The sequence below is a fragment of the Varanus komodoensis genome, unplaced genomic scaffold (genome assembly GCF_004798865.1).
Source record: "Varanus komodoensis strain SLA01 unplaced genomic scaffold, ASM479886v1 scaffold2, whole genome shotgun sequence".
In the NCBI taxonomy this organism is placed as follows: domain Eukaryota; kingdom Metazoa; phylum Chordata; class Lepidosauria; order Squamata; family Varanidae; genus Varanus; species Varanus komodoensis.
The window spans coordinates 39,769,947-39,788,944 of record NW_025335568.1 but is presented as its reverse complement, the minus strand read 5'-3'; the positions used below and the strand labels follow the sequence as shown (position 1 = coordinate 39,788,944).

General features: G+C 42.0%; 1 protein-coding gene across 2 annotated transcripts in view; it reads right to left on the bottom strand.

Moving 5' to 3' along the window:
* NALCN (sodium leak channel, non-selective) overlaps nt 1–18,998 on the bottom strand; it is a 258,037-nt gene that overhangs the window by 201,199 nt on the left and 37,840 nt on the right. For both annotated transcript variants that reach the window (XM_044428777.1, XM_044428778.1), the window contains exons 5-6: nt 17,703–17,831; nt 7,009–7,163 (exon numbers count right to left, since the gene is read on the bottom strand). In XM_044428777.1, the coding sequence (XP_044284712.1) occupies nt 7,009–7,163; nt 17,703–17,831 (284 nt within the window). The remainder of the gene's footprint in view (nt 1–7,008; nt 7,164–17,702; nt 17,832–18,998) is intronic.

Sequence of the window (18,998 nt, the reverse complement as noted above, 5' to 3'; positions counted from 1 at the left end):
ACACTTTGCATATCAGAGGTTCCAGATTCAGTCCTCAGCATCTTCTGATAGGGCAGGGAAAGATCCCACTTGAGAGCCAGGAGAGCCGGTGGCTCTGAGGAGGACCAGTGTGGCTGTCTTGACCTAAGATAGCTTCCTATGCTCCTATGTAATGCAGCATGAACAGGGGAATCTAACCTGACAATGATCTTTGGCAGGCTGGCTGAGCTGTTTTATGTTCCCTTTCTGCAATAAACTATTGTCTTCCACATGTAATGACTGTTAATATACAAGCCATTGTAGTCCCATTAACTTTTTTTCCTGATTTCATCTGACAAATTATTGATGTCATAGTTAGACCTTCTCTTAGACCAAGTGTACTCAGCCAGGTCATTATCATGGGGAGAAGCTTGGTGGCCCTTTGCATCTGGACACCTTACAATAACATCTCTGTTGAATCGTGTTGCTTTCTTCCACTCGCACAGCTACTCCAAGTAACTATGCTCAGCATAAGCTATGCTGCAATGCCCGGTTCCAGTCGCAAAATTGGTGAATAATAAATAGCTTTAAATGTCTTGCTACCATGGTGTTCTAAAGAAGAATCATTTATTTTTATAAACAATGACAAAATATAGCAATTAATTAAAAAAGAAAGAAAAAAAGTGGTGATTCAGGATATGAAATCAGTATCTTGGCATGTTCCTAGTGGAAGCTAAGTTAGACAGCACATATAGCAAGGAAAACAGAAATGGCTCATCTCAGCATTCTTTGATTAAAAGTACTCAGTCAAGCATAGAGAAAAATCTAGTACACATAACAGGCCCATTAACATTTGTTTTATTGGTATATGTTGAAACAGAAGTTTCTAAATAAAGGACTAGGGTTTATTTGTAATGTATTGTTGAACTAGTATAATGCCTTTTTCAAAACCTCATCTGAATTCTAAAAATTGCTCCCAGTGCCCATCAATTCTTGTCAAACACTCATTCCTACCTTTTAAAACTATGGATATAAGTGAGAAACAAAATAGTCCTATCTTCTCACAACCTTTACAGCCCTCCTTTCACCTGCCCCTCTTTACAAGCTCCAGTGGGTAGGAAGTAGGGACTAGAGGAAGAAAAACCGTAGAGGAATAGGTAGGGTCTGCTTCAATTTGAAACTGAAGAGTAAATCTCCAGGCTACAGATTGGCCAGCCTAATTTTATGACAGAAGTACTCTTATAGCCATTACTAAAGCTCTGATTACAAACAAATAAGACTCAGGGGCTTGTGGGGCAAGATGGGGGGTTTATTCCAGTTGAGACTCTTATTTATCAGGTGAGACTAATACCAAATGGTCTGTAGTGCCAAGGGAATTTCTTTTCCATTGAATGCTGTTTAACAGCTGCAGAGGTTTCTTTTGACTGTCATTACAAGGCAGCTGTACTAATCTATTCACATTAGTTTCACCTGACTGCCTCATTTAATGTAGGCATCAGTTGCTTTGGGATCAACATAGCAATCAATTAACATTCTGGAGTCTGCTCTGAAATTTCCCAACTTTCTGGGCTCCCCAAATTTCAGTTTTGTATTTTGTGCAATGCATAACTGAATTTTGGGTAGTAACTTTTCACCTAGTAAAATAAATTTAGAAGAATTTTAAGGTGCAAATTAGCTTAGCCTCCACACTAGTCATGCTGTTAACAAGGGCACTAAGTGATTGGACAGGGCAACAATTCAAGATGAATGTGTCAAACTAAGGTATTCTGTAAAGTGGCAAGAACAAGGCTGTTGTTCATGTTATGGGTGCTCCAGTTGTCTTTGACATAAGATGAGCCTATGAATGAAAGCCCCTCAAAATGTCCTGTGCATGACAGCTCTGTTCAGCTCTTTCAAGTCTGTGGCTTCCTTTATGGCGTCAACCCATCTCATATTTGGTCTTCTCTTTTGAGCTCTGCCTTTGACTTTCCCTAACATGACTGTTTTCTCCAGTGAGTCTTGCCTTCTTATGATCTATTGTAATATGTTGCAAAGCTGATAGGTGTACAGAATATATGCACACTGGGCTACGTTACAGTTAAACACTTGAAAGCAGATCAGAATTGGGTATTTATAAACCTTTTTCTAGGGGAAAAATGCATTTTTGTGCTGACAATATCTAAAGCCTAATGTGAGCATTTAGCAACTGATAAATGCTGTTTGCTTATCTTTGAAAATGGGACTCAACTCCTATCGGAGCTGACAGAACCAGTAAGATAAACCATGTTCCACTGATAGACTAGACAGAAAGTGAACTGTGGACATGATTCCATCCTCTAACTTGAGCTTTATAAAAATCAATCTCCCTTCTTTTTTTTAAAAAAGAACATTTACAATGGTTTTCATCTAATATTTTGCTTCTGGGTATAAATATCTCCCTCCCTCTCTCACACACAATTACAGTTGATAGTTTATTGCCATATGCTACTGCATTCATAATGCCATTATTACATATTGGAAGGATGAGGCAAGCAATTGTGCCAAGTTTTTTTAACTGGAAGGGAGGGCTCTTTGCATTTACTTTTGGTCATGTGAAAGTGGCCACCCTAGCTGAAAAAAGGCGTTAAGGAGAGAGCAACAAGCTATGAATCAGCTCAAAAAAGGAAATGCTGCTGCTGCTGCTGCTGTGTGCTATCAAGTCACCTCTGACTTGCAGCGACCCTATGAGTGCAAGCTGTCTAAAAGCTCCTGTCCATGACAGCCCTACTCGATTAAGTGCAAACTCAAGGCTGCGCCTTCTTTATGGATCCAGTCCATCTCAGGGTTGGACTTCCTTTTCCTTTTCTACCTCCAGCTTACCATAGCATGACCGTCTTCTCTAGAGAAAGCTGCCTTCTCATGAAGTGCCCAAAGTATGGCAGCCTCAGTTTTGTCATGTTTGCTCCTAGGGAAAGCTTTGGCTTGATGAGATTTAGGACCCACTCTCTGTTGGTCCAGGGCATTCACAAAGCTCTCTTCCCACAGAATATTTCAAATGCATCCATTTTCTTCCTGTCAGCTTTCTTCACTGTCCCTTCTTTCACACAGATAGGCTGTTATCAAGAATCCAATAGTGTGGATGATCTTGGCCATGGTCTCCAGTAAAATTTCTATGATGATATTTTCTAGTTTCTTCACTGTGGTCCTTCCAAGTCTCGGTCTTCTTCAAATTTTGGGGCTGCAGTCTCCCTTTGAATTAATGACTAAGCCAATTTATGTGAAATCTTTCACAATTTCTATTTCTTCATTATTAATCGTGACATTCTGAAATTCTTCTGTGGCCAAGATTCAACTGCAGTTTTGCATTTGTACTTTCTTATTTCACTTTTATGAGAAATCTTTTCAAGGCATTGCTGCTTTCTGCAACAGATGGGTGATATTCCTTCTGGTGAAACATTTGCTTAGGGTGGAGCACAAGCCAAGATGTGTCAATGCAGCAAGCCCCAGGATTCATCCAAAGTGAAACCAATGTTCCTTCAATCTGCCTGACTTGAATGTGGCTCCTTCTGAAACACCATCAGTAATTCAAAGGGATACAGGCATGCCAGAAAAAATGAATACATCTCTATATAACAAAACATGCCAGAGAAGGAAGGGAGAAGGGCTGTAGTTTAGTAACTGACAGCTAACCAGGCAACACCTTTAACAGGGCAGGCTTTTTATTAAGTGCCAGTCTGAAGAGGGAAGGATGCTGAAGGACCTTGTTAAAGACAGCTTCCACTGCTTTTTGTATCTGGGTGTCCATAGCAGTGGAGGAAACAGCAGCATTGAGCCCTTCTAGGAACACCTTGAGAACCAGAACTAATGGGGTGCTACCTGCCCCTGTTGCCCATACACAGGAGGGCTTCTCTTGACATCAGTTTCCCACATAGGTATGTGGAGTTCCAATGACTCCCCACAACCTGAGCCGAGTCAAGCAAAGCAACCATCACAAAATAAGCCTGTGCTGAATTAATCAATTTACTGGCATACTTTTCAGAGGGCAAAGAACTGATAAAATCAATCAGCTTGAGATTGGCTGGGTAAAAGTGCTGTGTATGTGTGCGACATTAAGTCCAAAAACATCACCAATCAATATAAAAAGAACAAATCTGAATCTGAGCGGCATTCCCTTCTTCCTTTATTATGTCCCACATCTGTTCTTTATAAAGCTGAATCAGGTGGTCAGGAATCAACAGGACCTCAGGAAGAAACTCAGACAGGCAGCATCAATTCATGTTGATTAGCAACCAGATGTTACAAGAATCTCTCTTCTTTGTAAAGCATAACACACTAGAGAAACAATTAAGAACTCATTGGACCAGCTTGCATGACACAGAAGTGGGTTAATAAGCCACAGGGGCTTCTTCACTATCCTATTTGTGCCAGACCAATTTACAAAATTACCCTTATCAAGTGTAACTTCTCATCTCATATGAACCCTGTAAGGATGGCTTGTTGGGGCAGTTAACAAACCACCCAGAACCTATGGCCTTTTGTAAAGCGAACTGTTCACTGTTTATTTATTTATTAGATTTTCATCCCACCCCATTAGCCTTAAGGCTCCCTACCCCTGCCCTTGTTGGGTTCAGATTCCAAAGGAAGTTGTGGCATGGGCTTGAACTAGCAACCTGGAACTTGCAGATATCACAGGCCAATTTTCAGTAATCTTGTGAATCAGGTTACTGGCACAAGAGATACAGTACAGTGCAACTGTGACAGACAGATCTGATATGTTGAACAGAGAAAAATGTGTACCAAAGCATTTGCAAACAAACCACTCCTTTGAAAATCTATAACAAACAGATATTCTTTTCTATATAAGAAAAGTGGGGTGGGGACTCCTTAAAAAAGTTTTCATAGTGCTTAAGCTTATCTAAACTGGTTAGGTTTTTTTAGAATGTAAGTCATGACTTCTCATGGAAACATTAGGAACACTTTTGATTGACTGACTAGAACACTTACATCAGAAATATAACATCTCACACCACTGGAGAAAACAGATAGTCCCCATCAAAGGACTAGCATTTGCTAGGCTAAAATTTCTGCAGGTAAGTGAAACCTCATCCCATTATCTGAATTCATGAGATAAATTAGCCAGAAGTTCAGAGTGCTTTCTTTTGGACCACCTGCTCTGCAAGGAACTCCACAGATACTTTTAAACCCAAGATTTCTCAAGTATGTAAGAAAATTATTACCTGAGTGTTTGAATTTTTATTTGCAAGTCTATGTGTGCTGTTTCATGCCTTCATTATTCTTTTTCTTTTCTTTCCTATCCCAGATAAACCACTTTTTATCCCTTGACATCTGGCTACAATATTTTAGAAATGAATTCCTTACTGGAATCTTCTCCATATGCTAAGGCTGCACAGTTGTTAAGCCAGGCCTTGTGTTCCAAGGAGAGTTCACAAGATTCTGTGAGATTTGGATCTTTGGGATTTGGGAAAGGAAATCCAAGGCTCCTTCCTTTTTGCTGATTTACTTCTGGAGCTGGGGTGAAGAGCAGTGTGCCTGCTAATGTGGCTTAGAAACTCCCTAAGCAGTTAGGCCTTTTAGAATATTGGAAAATAATCACTCTGTGGATTTTTGAGGAGGTCCCTTATAAAAAGGGACTTGCCTGTAAGGAAATGACTCCCCCACACTTTTCATGGTAACTCACTGTACAGATGTGCAAACTTGTAAGATTGCTCAGAATCTAGCACTGAGCACACTGTGTAATACTAGTGTACTACTGGTTGCCAATAATAACGGACCTTTTGGAGATAAAAATAAAACATTTCAACAATAGCAAAATTACAAGTCTAGCAGACCTACATCTACTTAATTTTCAACTGCTAAATATCTGAAGGAAAAAGACTTTTAAAAAATCACAAAGAATTCTGCATTCCTGAATATAGTACACCGAATCACAATTATTTTCATGTGGAATCTATTAGCTAAACTTCGATGCGCAGTCACATGCTTAATTATGCTGCACATGCAATTACATGGTCATGCCCACCTGACCTACTTCTTTTCTCCCTCTGTGCTGTCATTCAGGTCCTTTGAAATCCATTGGTCTTTTGTAGGCACCTGTTGAAAACCTTGAAGCCTAAGCAAGTGGGATCACATACCTAATTAGGGCACTCAGTTACTGGGTTTTATCCATGGAGCACAAGGGCATGTTTCTGAGAGGTTAGTCTCTCCATGTACACAGCCATCAAACTGCTGGCTTGGTTAAACTAAACACAATTCAATGCGACTGGAACCAAAGGCCAGAGAAGCAAAGGGAGATGAAAAGAAGCAATCTGAAATGTCAGCTCAGCTTCCACATATCAACTGTGATTCTGCATAGAAAATGTAAGATTATTTTGAAAGAGAGTCAAAGAACAAAACCAAAAATAAAGGAACCAAATAAGTACATCACCTACTTCACCCCGCCCCCCACACACATAATACTTCATTCACACAGACTGATACTCCTGGGATTGTGCATAAACATGGGTTAAAGTTAAAGGGATAGTGATAAAGGGAAAGGCATTGTGTATAAAGTTGGGATCCTGTTGAATCACAGCAAATATGCTCTTAAGGGCAATTTCTCACATATCAGAAAGTGAGTTATCTATTTAAAGGGCCTAATTGCACATGACATGTTCATGCTACAGCCTTTTCTCACCTCTGGGGCATGAAAGCACCTCAGAGAGGGTGATTTTAGGTTAAAAAGAGTCTTGAAGAGAAAGGATTGCATCTGTAGACTATGGCTGGCTCACAGATTGCATCTGTAGGCTACGACTTCTGCAGCTGCACTTTGTCAAAGAGTAAAACATCAGAAGAAACTGCAAGTGCTTGAGGTCACATGGAGTTTGGCCCTTCGCATATCAGGAAGTACAGAGCATAGACAATATGCCTAAAGCAATCTCCAGTCTGAACACCAAGAAGGAACAAAATCCATCATGGACAAGAACATTCACCCCATTAATGTCCCTCATTGTACATTTAGAAACTTTCTATGTAGAGTCTCTCCTATATATTTTCAAAAAGGCTTAAAAATAGATTTTAATCAGATAGACAGACCTATCTCGTTAAAGCCACTGTAGCCCAGCTCTTGCCTGCTTAGCCCCAGTTCTTCAAGGTCCAAGCATTCAAACCCAGGTGGACACTGGTAGCCTTCTTCTGAGACTTTGGAGCAATGCGTGTCTGGGATCGCTAAATTATTCCAGGTTATGTTTCTGTTGGGATAAAAAGAGAAATCTGTAAGTCCAAATGAGCAATATGCAGGCTAAGCACTTGGGGAACAGCACTGCCATAAACATTAACTATGTAAGAAGTCCACCTGTTTTGGTGGGAATTGCAGGAGATGCAGCCAGAGCCATGTTAGAAATGCCACCCTACCCCTTCAGTATTCTAGTGAGTGAAAGCAACAGAGTGAACCCTCATGGGTGAGGAATCTCTAAGAAAGGAATGTAACCCTGCAAATATGATAAAGTATATGCATTGATGGAAAATGGTGGTTAATATTTGGAGGTGGAGCCAGCTACATCCTAGTACAGTGAGGGAAGGAGAACTTCTAAGAGTGTTTGGTGAGACTCTGCTGGACTTATCAGGGTCAGAGAATCTGATTACATCCTCAGTGTTAGAGTCAGTGCAGCGTAGGGCCACAAGGTTGGTGGCCGGTTTGCAGGGGATGCCCTATGAGGCGAGACTGAGGGAGCTGGGTCTCTTCAGCCTGAAGAAGAGGAGACTCAGAGGGGATCTGTTGGCGACATACAGGTATGTGAGGGGGTGTCATGCAGAGGTGGGTAGAGACCTGTTCTCCCCTGCAGAGGAAGGCAGGACGTGCTCCAACGGAGGTTCCATTTGGATGCCAGGAAGCACTTCCTGACAGTCCGGACCCCGAGGGTGTGGAATGGGCTCCCACGAGGTTGTTGAGGCCCCATCGGAGCGGGTGTTCAAGGATAGGCTGGACGTCCACATGGTGGGCATGTCGTGAGAGGAGCCGGCTGGAGCCAGGGGTCAGACTAGATGGCCCAGGAGACCCCTTCTGACTTGCTCTGTTTCTATGTTTCTGTGTTTCAATAGTTGGTTTTAAACACTTAATTGACTGAGGAATTTTTGTAAGATGCTGTTTTATTCGACAAACTTCAGTCCCCTCTAGCTGGCCTCTCACTAAGTTTAAAAACAGAGGAAAACATGGAATTTATTCAACAAGTACAAAATGTTCCTCACATGCATACACACGTGGAATTTGCACGAAGCAGTTCCAGAGAAACCTGACTTGTTGCGAACAACCTGCATATTGCATGGCTACATTGCTCTGAAATCCTTTGGGTGGTTTGACATCGCATGCTAAGTTTTCCATCCTCTGCTCTTTCCAACTACAAGCCAAGGATCATAAACCAAAACCAAATACTGTGATTCTGATTTGTAAGGAGAGTAACAGGTTAGGTTCCCCAGGTTGGATGATATAAACAAATCCTTCCTGATTTACTCAGCAGGCAAAATAGTGGGAAGTAGCAATTTAGAAGCAAACTTATAATTTACTATATATCAGGAATCTCTGGAAACCTGGCTTAAAATTATGTGTAGCCAAAGGCAAAAATTAAAACAGTAAAAATTGGCAATAAGCAATTCCTTCAAGAATTAGAACCCCTGAAACCCTGGTTGAAAAAACTGTTAAAAATATCCAGCTGGCTTTCTTTACAAGAAGATGGTCCATTCTATATGGAAGCTAGGAAACACATTTTATAACACACACCTGAACTAAGTATTTGAGGAAATTTTGAAATGCTGAAATTAAAAAACACACTGAAATTCAGATGTAAAATGGAGTTTTTGCATTTAAAAAAACCCAAACTGTGTAGATCTAGGTAAGAATATCCTCACTGAAATTGTTTTTGGAATCAGGTCTACTCACCGGCTCCTCTACTTGCCCATTAAGGGGAATGCTAATGCTGTAGGCAATCCTTAGCCTCAGATTCTTCTGGGGTTTTACCTAAACTGCTTATATTTCATCTGTGTAGCTTTATTGTACTGAATCTAGTTATTGTTCAATAGACTGCAGCAAGTTTGTAAGGCAAGTAGAATGCTGAATCTTTCCTCTTCAGTAGTATCTGTGCAGCTTTGTGCTTCATTTTTTAAAAATATTCAAATTACTGCCCCGCATAGAAATATCACAGAAAGCATAAAATTAGCTGATGGGTCATGAACGAGAAATAATACTTGGCGGTATAGTTCCCAAGTGAGAAGCAGGCTGAGCCTGAACCTGTTCTCTGAGGAATTAGCTCTGGGAACTGGGCTTTCCGTTTTCATTAAGAACCTAGGCACAGTGTGAACTTAGCTTTATCGAATTTGCACATCTCAGTGCTCTGAAAGGAACAATGGCTCAAGTGAATAGAAAACAGCTTTGGAATGATCTGAAGAACTTATCCTCCAGCAAATTGGGATTTAATGTAGGGCAATACACTCAAGGAGAAGGAGAGAAAGTGTAGCTATACACATGAGTTAGCAATACTGGCAGAAGCAACATTAAACCAAAAGGCAAAAAGGGGATAAGTCATTTCTCTGAAAAGCCACTGCACATCATCAGGCCATTTACTTTGGACTAATCCTCTCTGTTTCACTTGTTCCATTCGTATGCCTGTCCTCACCCAAGCAGCTCTGCATGCAGGTGCTCCAAGAACTCTGTGAGGGAAGTCAGGCCAAAAGAAATGATTATTCGCCCACAGGAAACTCATGGCAGCAGAGAGTTGGAAGGGACCTAGAAGGTCTTTAGTCCAGTCTTCTCCAATAGGGTGCGTTCCAGATGTTTTGGACTCTCATCAGCTCCAGTCACCAATGGACAAGACAGTGAAAGCTGAAGTAAAGAAACATCTGTAGGGGAGCAAGATGGGCCAATCTGATCTAGTACAAATCCCTGCTTGATCTTGGTTTTGCAGTGCAGCACGCAGCTACAACATCCCTGATTAATACTATCTGCTTAAATGTCTCACCTGCAGGACAACAAACCACCTTCTGGAGTAGTTTTCACCACCAAATACCTCTCACCATTTCTCCTCAAGTCTTCTTTTCTTTTCTTTTATAACTTCTTTTATATCTTTTATATTTTTTATGTATTTTATATTGTTAATTTTAATTTTATATTGTTATTTTTGTATTTTATTGTGTTGTAAGCCGCCCTGAGGCTTCGGCAAGGGGCGGCATAGAAATGTTCAAATAAATAAATAAATAAATAAATAAATAAATAAATAAATAAATAAATAAAAGTTTAGCTGAAATGTGCTTTCCAACAAGTTCCACCAAGTGGTTCCAAACTTGCCATCTGAAACCACAGAGAACAAATCTGCCCCATCTTCCGTGTGGCAGTTGAAGACCACTACCACATCTTCCCTTCTCTTCCCTAAGTTTAACATTTTCAGCTTTTTCACCAATTCTTTATATGAATTCCAATCCCCACACCATCCTGGTCAATTTCTGCTAGAGATGCTCCAATGTGTCAAATGACCTTCTGACTTGTGGCATCTAGAATTGGATACCGTATTCCATGTGTAGCCTGATTATTAATGCGAAGGATGTCAGAGCTCTTATACCTTTAATCATTGCATGGAAAAGGGATTGTTGGGTCATGCCAATAGGACAGATATGCTGTGCCCAATTAAAGAGTGCTCATCTGGCACCTTCCCAAATTGGATGGAAGTAATTAGTGGGGTGCCACAGGGTTCAAGTCCTGGGCCCAGTGCTTTTCAACTTCTTTATTATTTAGATGAGAAAGTACAAGGAAAGATAATCAAATTTGCAGAGGATACAACACTGAGTGGAATAGCAAATATCCTAGAAGACAGAAGGAAGATCCAGAGCGATCTTGATAAACTTGAACACTGGGCTGAAACCAACAGATTATGATTCTATAAGGACAAGTGCCAAGTCCTCCACCTAGGAAAAAGACACCAAAGACATCAATACAAGATGGGGAATATGTGGCTCAACAGTACTGAACAAGAAAAAGATCTCGGAGTAGTTGTGGACAATAGGCTAAACGTGAGCCAACAATGTGATGCAGCTGCCATACGGGCAAATGCTATTTTGGGATGCATTAACAGAAGTATTGCTTCCAAATCATGAGAACTAGTAGTTTCCCTATATTCCTCTCTAGTCAGACCTCATCTGGAATACTGTGTCCAGTTCTGATTTAAGATTTCAAGATTTAAGAAAGATGCAAAAAAAATTAGAAAGGGTCCAGCGGAGGGCCACAGAAATGATCCAGGGTTTGGAAATACTGACCTATGAGACTGAGAGAACTGAGCATGTTCAGCCTTGAGAATACTGACAGTGGACATGATATCCCTCTATAAGTACCTCAAAGACTGTCACAAAGAGGAAAGTCAAGATCTCTTCCTGCTGATGCCAGAGTGTAGGACACAGAATAATCAGTTAAAGTTGTGACAATCCAGATTCAGGCTGGACATCAGGAAAAGTGTCCTCACTGTCAGAGCAATATGACAGAGGAACCAGCTGCCTAGAGAGGTGGTGGGCACTCCCAGACTAGAAAAGATTTAAAAAGAACCTGGACAGCCATCTAAGTGCGATGGTGTAACTTGGTGTGCTACAACAGCAGGAGGTTGGACCCAATGACCTTCTTGGCCCCTTCTAAATCTACTGTTCTATGATTCTATGAAAGTCCTCTTCTACACAACTGGGAGTAGCACAGAAACCTGTCCTGTCTGTGTGGGGCAGCAGACAGTGTTGGGCTGAGACTGAGGAGATAGCAGGTCAAATCCCCAGTCCTCAATGGCCTTTGAACTGGCACAGCACCATAGAATTGTTGTGAGGGCAAAATGAAAGGGGAGGAGGGCCCTATGAGCTGCTCCAAGCTTCTCGAGGAGCATGAACTACAAAGATAGCAGTAGTAACAGTAGCTTTGAAAAATAGATTCACCCTATGTCTCAGGACTTCCAAAAATAGTCCCAGGAGAGGCTGAAGCCTCCTTCCTGGTTTGAACCTGGAAGTCCTTTCAGAGTAATGCGCTTGCCACACAAAAATACTAACGGGAAGCTTTAGTATCATGTAAGAGGTTACCTTTAAGAGATAATAAGAAAAAACAGGGTGAAATGTAACACTCTTTATAAACCTTTGACACAGCTTCTTTATCCTGGTTGGCTAACAGTTTAACTATAGATGTGATGAACTTCTTTTGCTTATCTTGGGTGACAATAGAGATTTACTTTCTAGTTTTGGAGCACAAGGAATCTATACATGGTTGCTTTTGAAAACAAGGAAATTGACATTTCTTGACAAGCATTTCATGGTCATGAACAAGCACACTTTAAAACTCTCTTCTTGTATCTATGCATCACATTGACCATGTACATTCTTTAATGTTTTCTCTGCTGAAACTTGAAGTGTCTTCTTAACCCTTTTCTTGCCACTCAACTACTAGATAAGCTTTATCGCTATTCTAAGTCAATGCACACTTATCTAGAAGTAAGCCCCACTGAATATTGAGACTAACTTCCAAGTAAATAGGACTACATTGTAAGTGGAGAACTGAGCAAAGGCATCCTATATCCTGAACCAACCTCTGGCCTATGACAGCTACATTTACATGAACACACAATATTCAGTAGAACACATGTGCACATGCATGCTCACATACACTCTTTCTTCATCATGCAGAAGAGGAAACTGATACAAACAAGAGAGTGAGCAAATTCAAGTATGCCACAGCGAGGAAGCCCACTAAACATCTCTCTCTCTCTCTCTCTCTCCTTCCCCTCCTCCTTCTCCCTCTCCCTCTGTGTGTGTGTGTGTGTGTGTGTGTGTGTGTGGTGGGGAGAGAGAATGAGCAGGAATGAATAGCTGCCTCAGCTAGAGAAGTGATAATAACAACAGCATAATGAGTGTGAAGAATGCTTGGCAAGAAAGGGATCCAGAATTCTCTCAAGGGAAAGGGGAGGTCTTGAGAAATTAGGGCAGTGCTGAGTATCTTATGCGCTTTGCAGAAAATATAGTACTCAAACTTTTTCTTTAAGAAGATCTTATTAAGTGCTTGTCTATGCTATATTGTATGTAGTGTATTGGATATAAGTTCAGAATTTACTACTAATTATATACTATTAAGACTATTTATGTGTATTTGCTTTGGCACACATATATAGATGGGACCCCAACTGCTGATTATTCCTGGGAAACCAAGGTACTTTTGTCCTCAAGCAACAGGGAACACTACTTCCTCTTCTACATATGCCTAACTGATGTTCCTGGAATAGCCAGGTTTTGGCCTAGTCACCTGAAGTCCCCAGTGGGAAAAGCCCACACACTGAAGGATGCTTAAGACAATACTCCCTGAAGAGACGGCTGAAGATAAAGTAAAGACCTTTCATCACATGAGCAGGCCTATGCAAGTTGTCACTCATCAAGCTAAACACGGAAGTGTCACACACTGCAAGTGTCATAGCACCCTTTTTTCTCCTTGGCCTGCCTATATCTGCAAACCAGAAACTAGAAGCCACAAAATATGGTGGGTGGGCTGCATTCAGCACAAGTTGTGTGGTCTGGTCTATTGGTAAGGACGCACCACTGTTTTGACCTCATTATTAAGCAGATTAAGACAATGGGAAAATGCTCATGAAGCAATATTCAGGAATCACTGAAGAAATTTCCACAGCTATTTGGACTCAGTATCTCTCATGGGCCAGCATGGCACATTGATGTGTTCTTGTAAAGCAGATCATTGTTTATTAAACACTACTTAATAGGCTATCATTAACCAGCTAAAGATTACTTCCCATGTTCTTATGGGTCATGTTTTGAAAAGTGCTACAAAAGACAGAGCAACTGGAATCAACAATATGTGAAAAGAGGGAATTAGCACCCTTCTTTCAGCCACCTGTGGTTGAAAGGAGCCATTTAATTGCCAGTAATGATAGCAGCAATGGGAGGTGTGGGAATCAAATAATAGCTGACTTGGGATTTGGAAATCTCCAAATGCATTGGAAGCTGGTCCAAGCTATCTCTGAACTTTCTTACTTTCTCTCTGTATTTATTTCCATTGGGTCATTCATGTAGTTAATTTATATACTGCTCTTTATAACATGTTTCTCGGTGTGGCTTACAATTTAAAACAAAAACAACAAAAATAGTAAAAGAAAAACACGTACAATTTTACTCCATTAAAATCTCCAACTAGCAGAGTGGGCTAAACAAATAAAACTACCAGAATTTTAAAATATATAGGAGGTAAAGTGTGTGTGTGTGTGTGTGTGTGTGTGTGTGTGTGTGTGTGTGAGGGAGCTATTGGAACAGCCTTTTTTCTGCCCTGATCAATCAGGCTCTGGAAGAAAGGAGAACTCTGACATACAGGCAATATCCTACAGAGAACCACTAGATGATCCTTAGATGCATGTTCCATACACATTTGCATGGCATCTTGGAAATTTTAATTGCCTTTTTATAGCTGGTATCTAGAGGGGTGTTTGTTGTTGAGAATTTGAGAATTCTTGGGGCAAGGACTACATCCCAAGTCCTCATCCTAAGAGTATCCTGATTTCTTGTCCTGAGACGAAGCTCCTGATTTAATTGTTCAGGAAAAGAACGTGGTTAGAGAGGAGCATAATGAGGCCCCACCTGCTCAGAAAGAACTGAGGGACCTTCTCCCTTGCATTGTCATTCTTTTGCTTTGAACAGTGCAGCCATGAAGACCAGTTTATAACTTTGATGGGAATGGAAGTTTGGACAGCAAGATGGAGTAGTTCTGGAGTTGCAGCAAACTACAGCATCAGATCACAGCCGGGAAATGCCCGAGGCCCCAAGAGGGTTACCCAGGAGGGTGGAGATGACAGCCAGCCCATCTTCTGGAAATGGGGAGATAACACAGCAGGAGGTGGAGTTGGGAGCTGAGGCTGACAAGAGCCCCAATCTGCCAATGGGAGAACTTGGGATCTGGCTAAGAGATGAGCAGTCTGTCCCTCCCCCGAGGAGGTGATGCTGCCTGCTGAGTGGGAGACTCAGTCAATGAAGCAGCAGGAGGCGCACTGGCAGGTGAGGTATCACAGTGGCCCACCTCTTGGTTGGCATAGAGGAAAGTGCTATAAGAGGGGTGGAGGCTGAGAGGTGTTAGAGAGGGCTCAGCACTTTACTCTGGGTGAAGTGCTGCACTCAGAAATGTGCAACAATAGGGGCCTGTAACAATAAAGCCTTGTAAGAGAGCCAGTGTGGTGTAGTGGTTAAGAGCATGGGACTGGACTCAGGAGATCTGGGTTCTAGTCCCCGCTCGGCCATGGAGCCAACTGGGTGACTTTGGGCCAGTCACAGACTCTCAGCCCAACCTACCTCACAGGGTTGTTGTTGTGGGGATGAGATGGAGTAGGAGAATGATGTAAGCTGCCTTGAGCCCTTTGTAGGAAAAAGGCAGGATATAAATTGAAAAATAAAAATAAATAAATAAATAAATAAGAAGGAACTCTGGAGCAGCATGTTTACTCAGGAGGAAGACTGTGCCTCACGACACCAACCCCCTACTTAAGGCTCAGTCATGAACTGCTTCTTGTCGGAGTAACATGCAGAAAATCATACCTGGCTTCCAGCATGCATTGGAAATTTCTGTGGAGCACTTCTACTCTTCTCTCCATGGGAAACATTCCTTGCCCCAAACTCTAGTTTAACCTTCTAATTTTACCAGGAAACAATGATGCTAAGCCCCCAAAGAGGCAGCTATTTCATGACAAAGACTCAGTTGAACCCCCCAAATCAAGCCAAATCATTCCTCTAGAAGACCTGTTTTGCTCCTCAATATCTTGCTTGAAGGATTCCTTCCATGTGATCTTTCTGGTCCTAGTTTAGCTCTACATCAAGATGCCAGCAGCACACTGTGGTGGGAGCTCTAGACAGACCAGCTTCCTCTTTGCCACTGCTCTGCTATTTCCTGAGCAGCAAGTAGGGGTGAGATTGCAGGAAGGAGGTGTTTCAGCCTCCCTTCTTGCGTGTTCAAGAAACAGCTGAGCAGCAAACAATGAGGAATCCGGTTCATCAGTTCGGTCAGGCATATGGGGCAGAGTATTCATCTCACCTTGGTAAGCCAGTAGAGACATTCACTGGGCTGCTGAAGCAGATTCTTCTTGGCCTCTGCTTAGCTGTGTCCTGAGCTGGTGAGGGAGCCCTGGGAGGGGGCCTTTTAACCTCCTTTCCTCATGATCATGCCCCATTCCCTACAACTGAGCAGTGCTGAAGGAGGAACTGTATATATGCGCCCGTGAGAGTGCATTATTTATTTACTTGATTATTTATTTTTACACTTGTATGCCTCCTGCTATTCCAACAGGGATATCTAAGTGGCTCACTACAGTAATCAAAACACAATTCTTAATAGCAACAAAACAACAAAAACATCATAATAAAACAGCAACCGTACTTGTGAAAGAGACCTCGGGCTACTGGTTGACTGCAGGCTAAGGTGATGCGGTGGTCAAGAGGGCGAACACCACCCTTGGTTGCATAGCCAGAAGTGTGGCTTCTAGATCGAGAGAGGTATTACTACCACTCTATATGACTCTGGTGCGCCTGCAACTGGAGTATTGTGCTCAGTTTTGGGCCCCTCATTACAGAAAGGATATAGCCAGGTTAGAGTCAGTGCAGCGTAGGGCCACAAGGTTGGTGGCCAGTTTGCAGGGGATGCCGTATGAGGCGAGACCGAGGGAACTGGGTCTCTTCAGCCTGGAGAAGAGGAGACTCAGAGGGGATATGTTGGTGACATATAGGTATGTGAGGGGGTGTCACATAGGGATGGGTAGAGACCTGTTCTCCCCTGCAGAGGAAGGCAGGACGCGCTCCAATGTAGCAAAGCTCAGGGAGCCAAGGTTCCATTTGGATGCCAGGAAGCACTTCCTGACAGTTAGGATCCCGAGGGTGTGGAATGGGCTTCCACGGGAGGTCGTTGAGGCCCCATCAGTGTGGGATCAGGGTGGATATTCAAGGATAGGCTTGGACGTCCACATGGTGAGCATGTCGTGAGTGGAGCCGGCTGGAGCCGAGGGTCAGACTAGATGGTCCAGGAGGTCCCTTCTGACTCACTCTGTTTCTATGTTTCTATAATGGCCATTTAAAAATATGGCACCTTAAAAGGACAACCATATACATTATTAGTGATAAATAAATTAAAATCAGTTGTTAAAATACCTGATAAAGAAAAATGTTTTTGCCTGGCACTGAAAAGTGAATATATTGGCACTAGGCAAATCTCTCTGAGGAGCCTATTCCATCAAAGGGGGTAATCACCAAGAAGGCCCTTCTTCTACTAGAAGGACCTCCTGCCCAGATCTTAATGGAGGGTAGGTATGGGAGATGGTCCTTCAGGTAGCCAGATGCTAAGCCATTTATATGTCTAAACAAGCACTTGAACTGAGCCCTGACTTCCACTGGCAACCAGTGTAGTTTGTCCAGAACTGATGTGTGGGCCCACAAACAAATCCCTGCTACTAAACGTGTGGCCTAATTTTGAACCAGATGAATTCACTGGTCTATTTTTAAAGGCTGCCCCACATAAAGCATATTAGCAAGGGAGAGAAGGAGTCTGGGTATATATGTGTGTGAGAGAAAGGGAGGGAGAAGGGATATGGATGAATTGCATGTATGGATGAAAGAGAGGGTGGCTGCCCTGCCATGGGGCCCCATGATTAGTGGGGCAAGAATGTGTCCCTCTGACTGAAAAATGTTCCCCACTTCTGCTCCAGAGAGAAGAACACTAGACCAAAATTAGAGAAATCCTGATTTCGACTTACCCTGGCTTTGTATCATTTGTTACACAATGATATGTGAAAGGTCCAAACATCTGAACCCCCAAAATTCCATATAGAAGCAGAAAGAACAAAAGGAATATTGACACACTCCAGATTTGTTCACCAGAACGCCTATGAAAAAAGAAGGTGGCATACATTAAATGTGTGTAGAATAAGAAACCATCTAGAAGAAATTTGTACTCTATTGTTGTTGATTTATTTTTGAAGTGCCTTGAATAGGCTCCTATAAAATGCATTAAAAATATAAACCTAGTGGGCAGGGCCCACTGCCCCATTAGCTTCATTACCTTTCCATTCTTGCATAAAAATATAATCCCCCAACCCCGCCGTAATGCACATGCTTTGGCTTCCGTGAGTCTCTTTTCAGGGCCAGCAGTACCACATGCCATCCACATGAACTGGATGTGTAGAGGAGAGCCTTACGATGGAAGGATAAATGTGCAGTTTAGCCCTTGAAAACACAGAGCTGGGTTGCGCTTTCAAAAAGCAAAAAGAAGCAAAAGACCTCCAGAGGAAGATAAAGGCAGGCTGGAGCAGGATTAACCCATTCACAAATTGTCAAGGTATCATTTGGGAATCACACAGAAAGAAGGCACTGTGTTCTCTTTTCACATATCAAGAGAAGCATGTAGGTGGGGAGCACCCAGCAGTCGCCAGACCATGGCTAACTCATCCCTAGCTTCTCTTCACATGGTTTTCTCATAGCTTAGCTCTGACACTGAAACATACATTGGTCTTGAGTGGGCAGGAAGTACTGGAGCATTCAACAATCCTCAACCACATGTGCATTTCTGTCCACCTTCCTTTCCTTAATTTTTAGGTTGTATTATGTATAGAAATTATCAAAATAATTATATCATGTATAATTATAAAATAATTCTGTAATTAGTTTGTATCTACTATATATACAGTGCCTTGCAGAAATATTCCCCCCATTGCCCTCTCCACATTTTGTTGTGTTACAACCTGGCATTAAAATGGATTTAATTGGTATTGTTACTACTTGATATACAGAAGATACTCAACATTGTGAAGATGAAAAATATTTTTGTCGTGGCACAAAAGTTAAGTACACAGAAGCAAACTGTGTACTTGATGGTTGAAAAAGTATTTGCCTCCTTTGCTGTGGCGTGAAAACTCTGGTGCACTTCACTGCCTGCAGAAGTAGCGTACTGTAATTTAACAGCATCTGCCTGTGTGCCATTCCAATGCCATGTGATCTCAAATTAAACGCACCTGTTTATGGAAGCATCCTTATTGGTTACAATGCGTATCTAA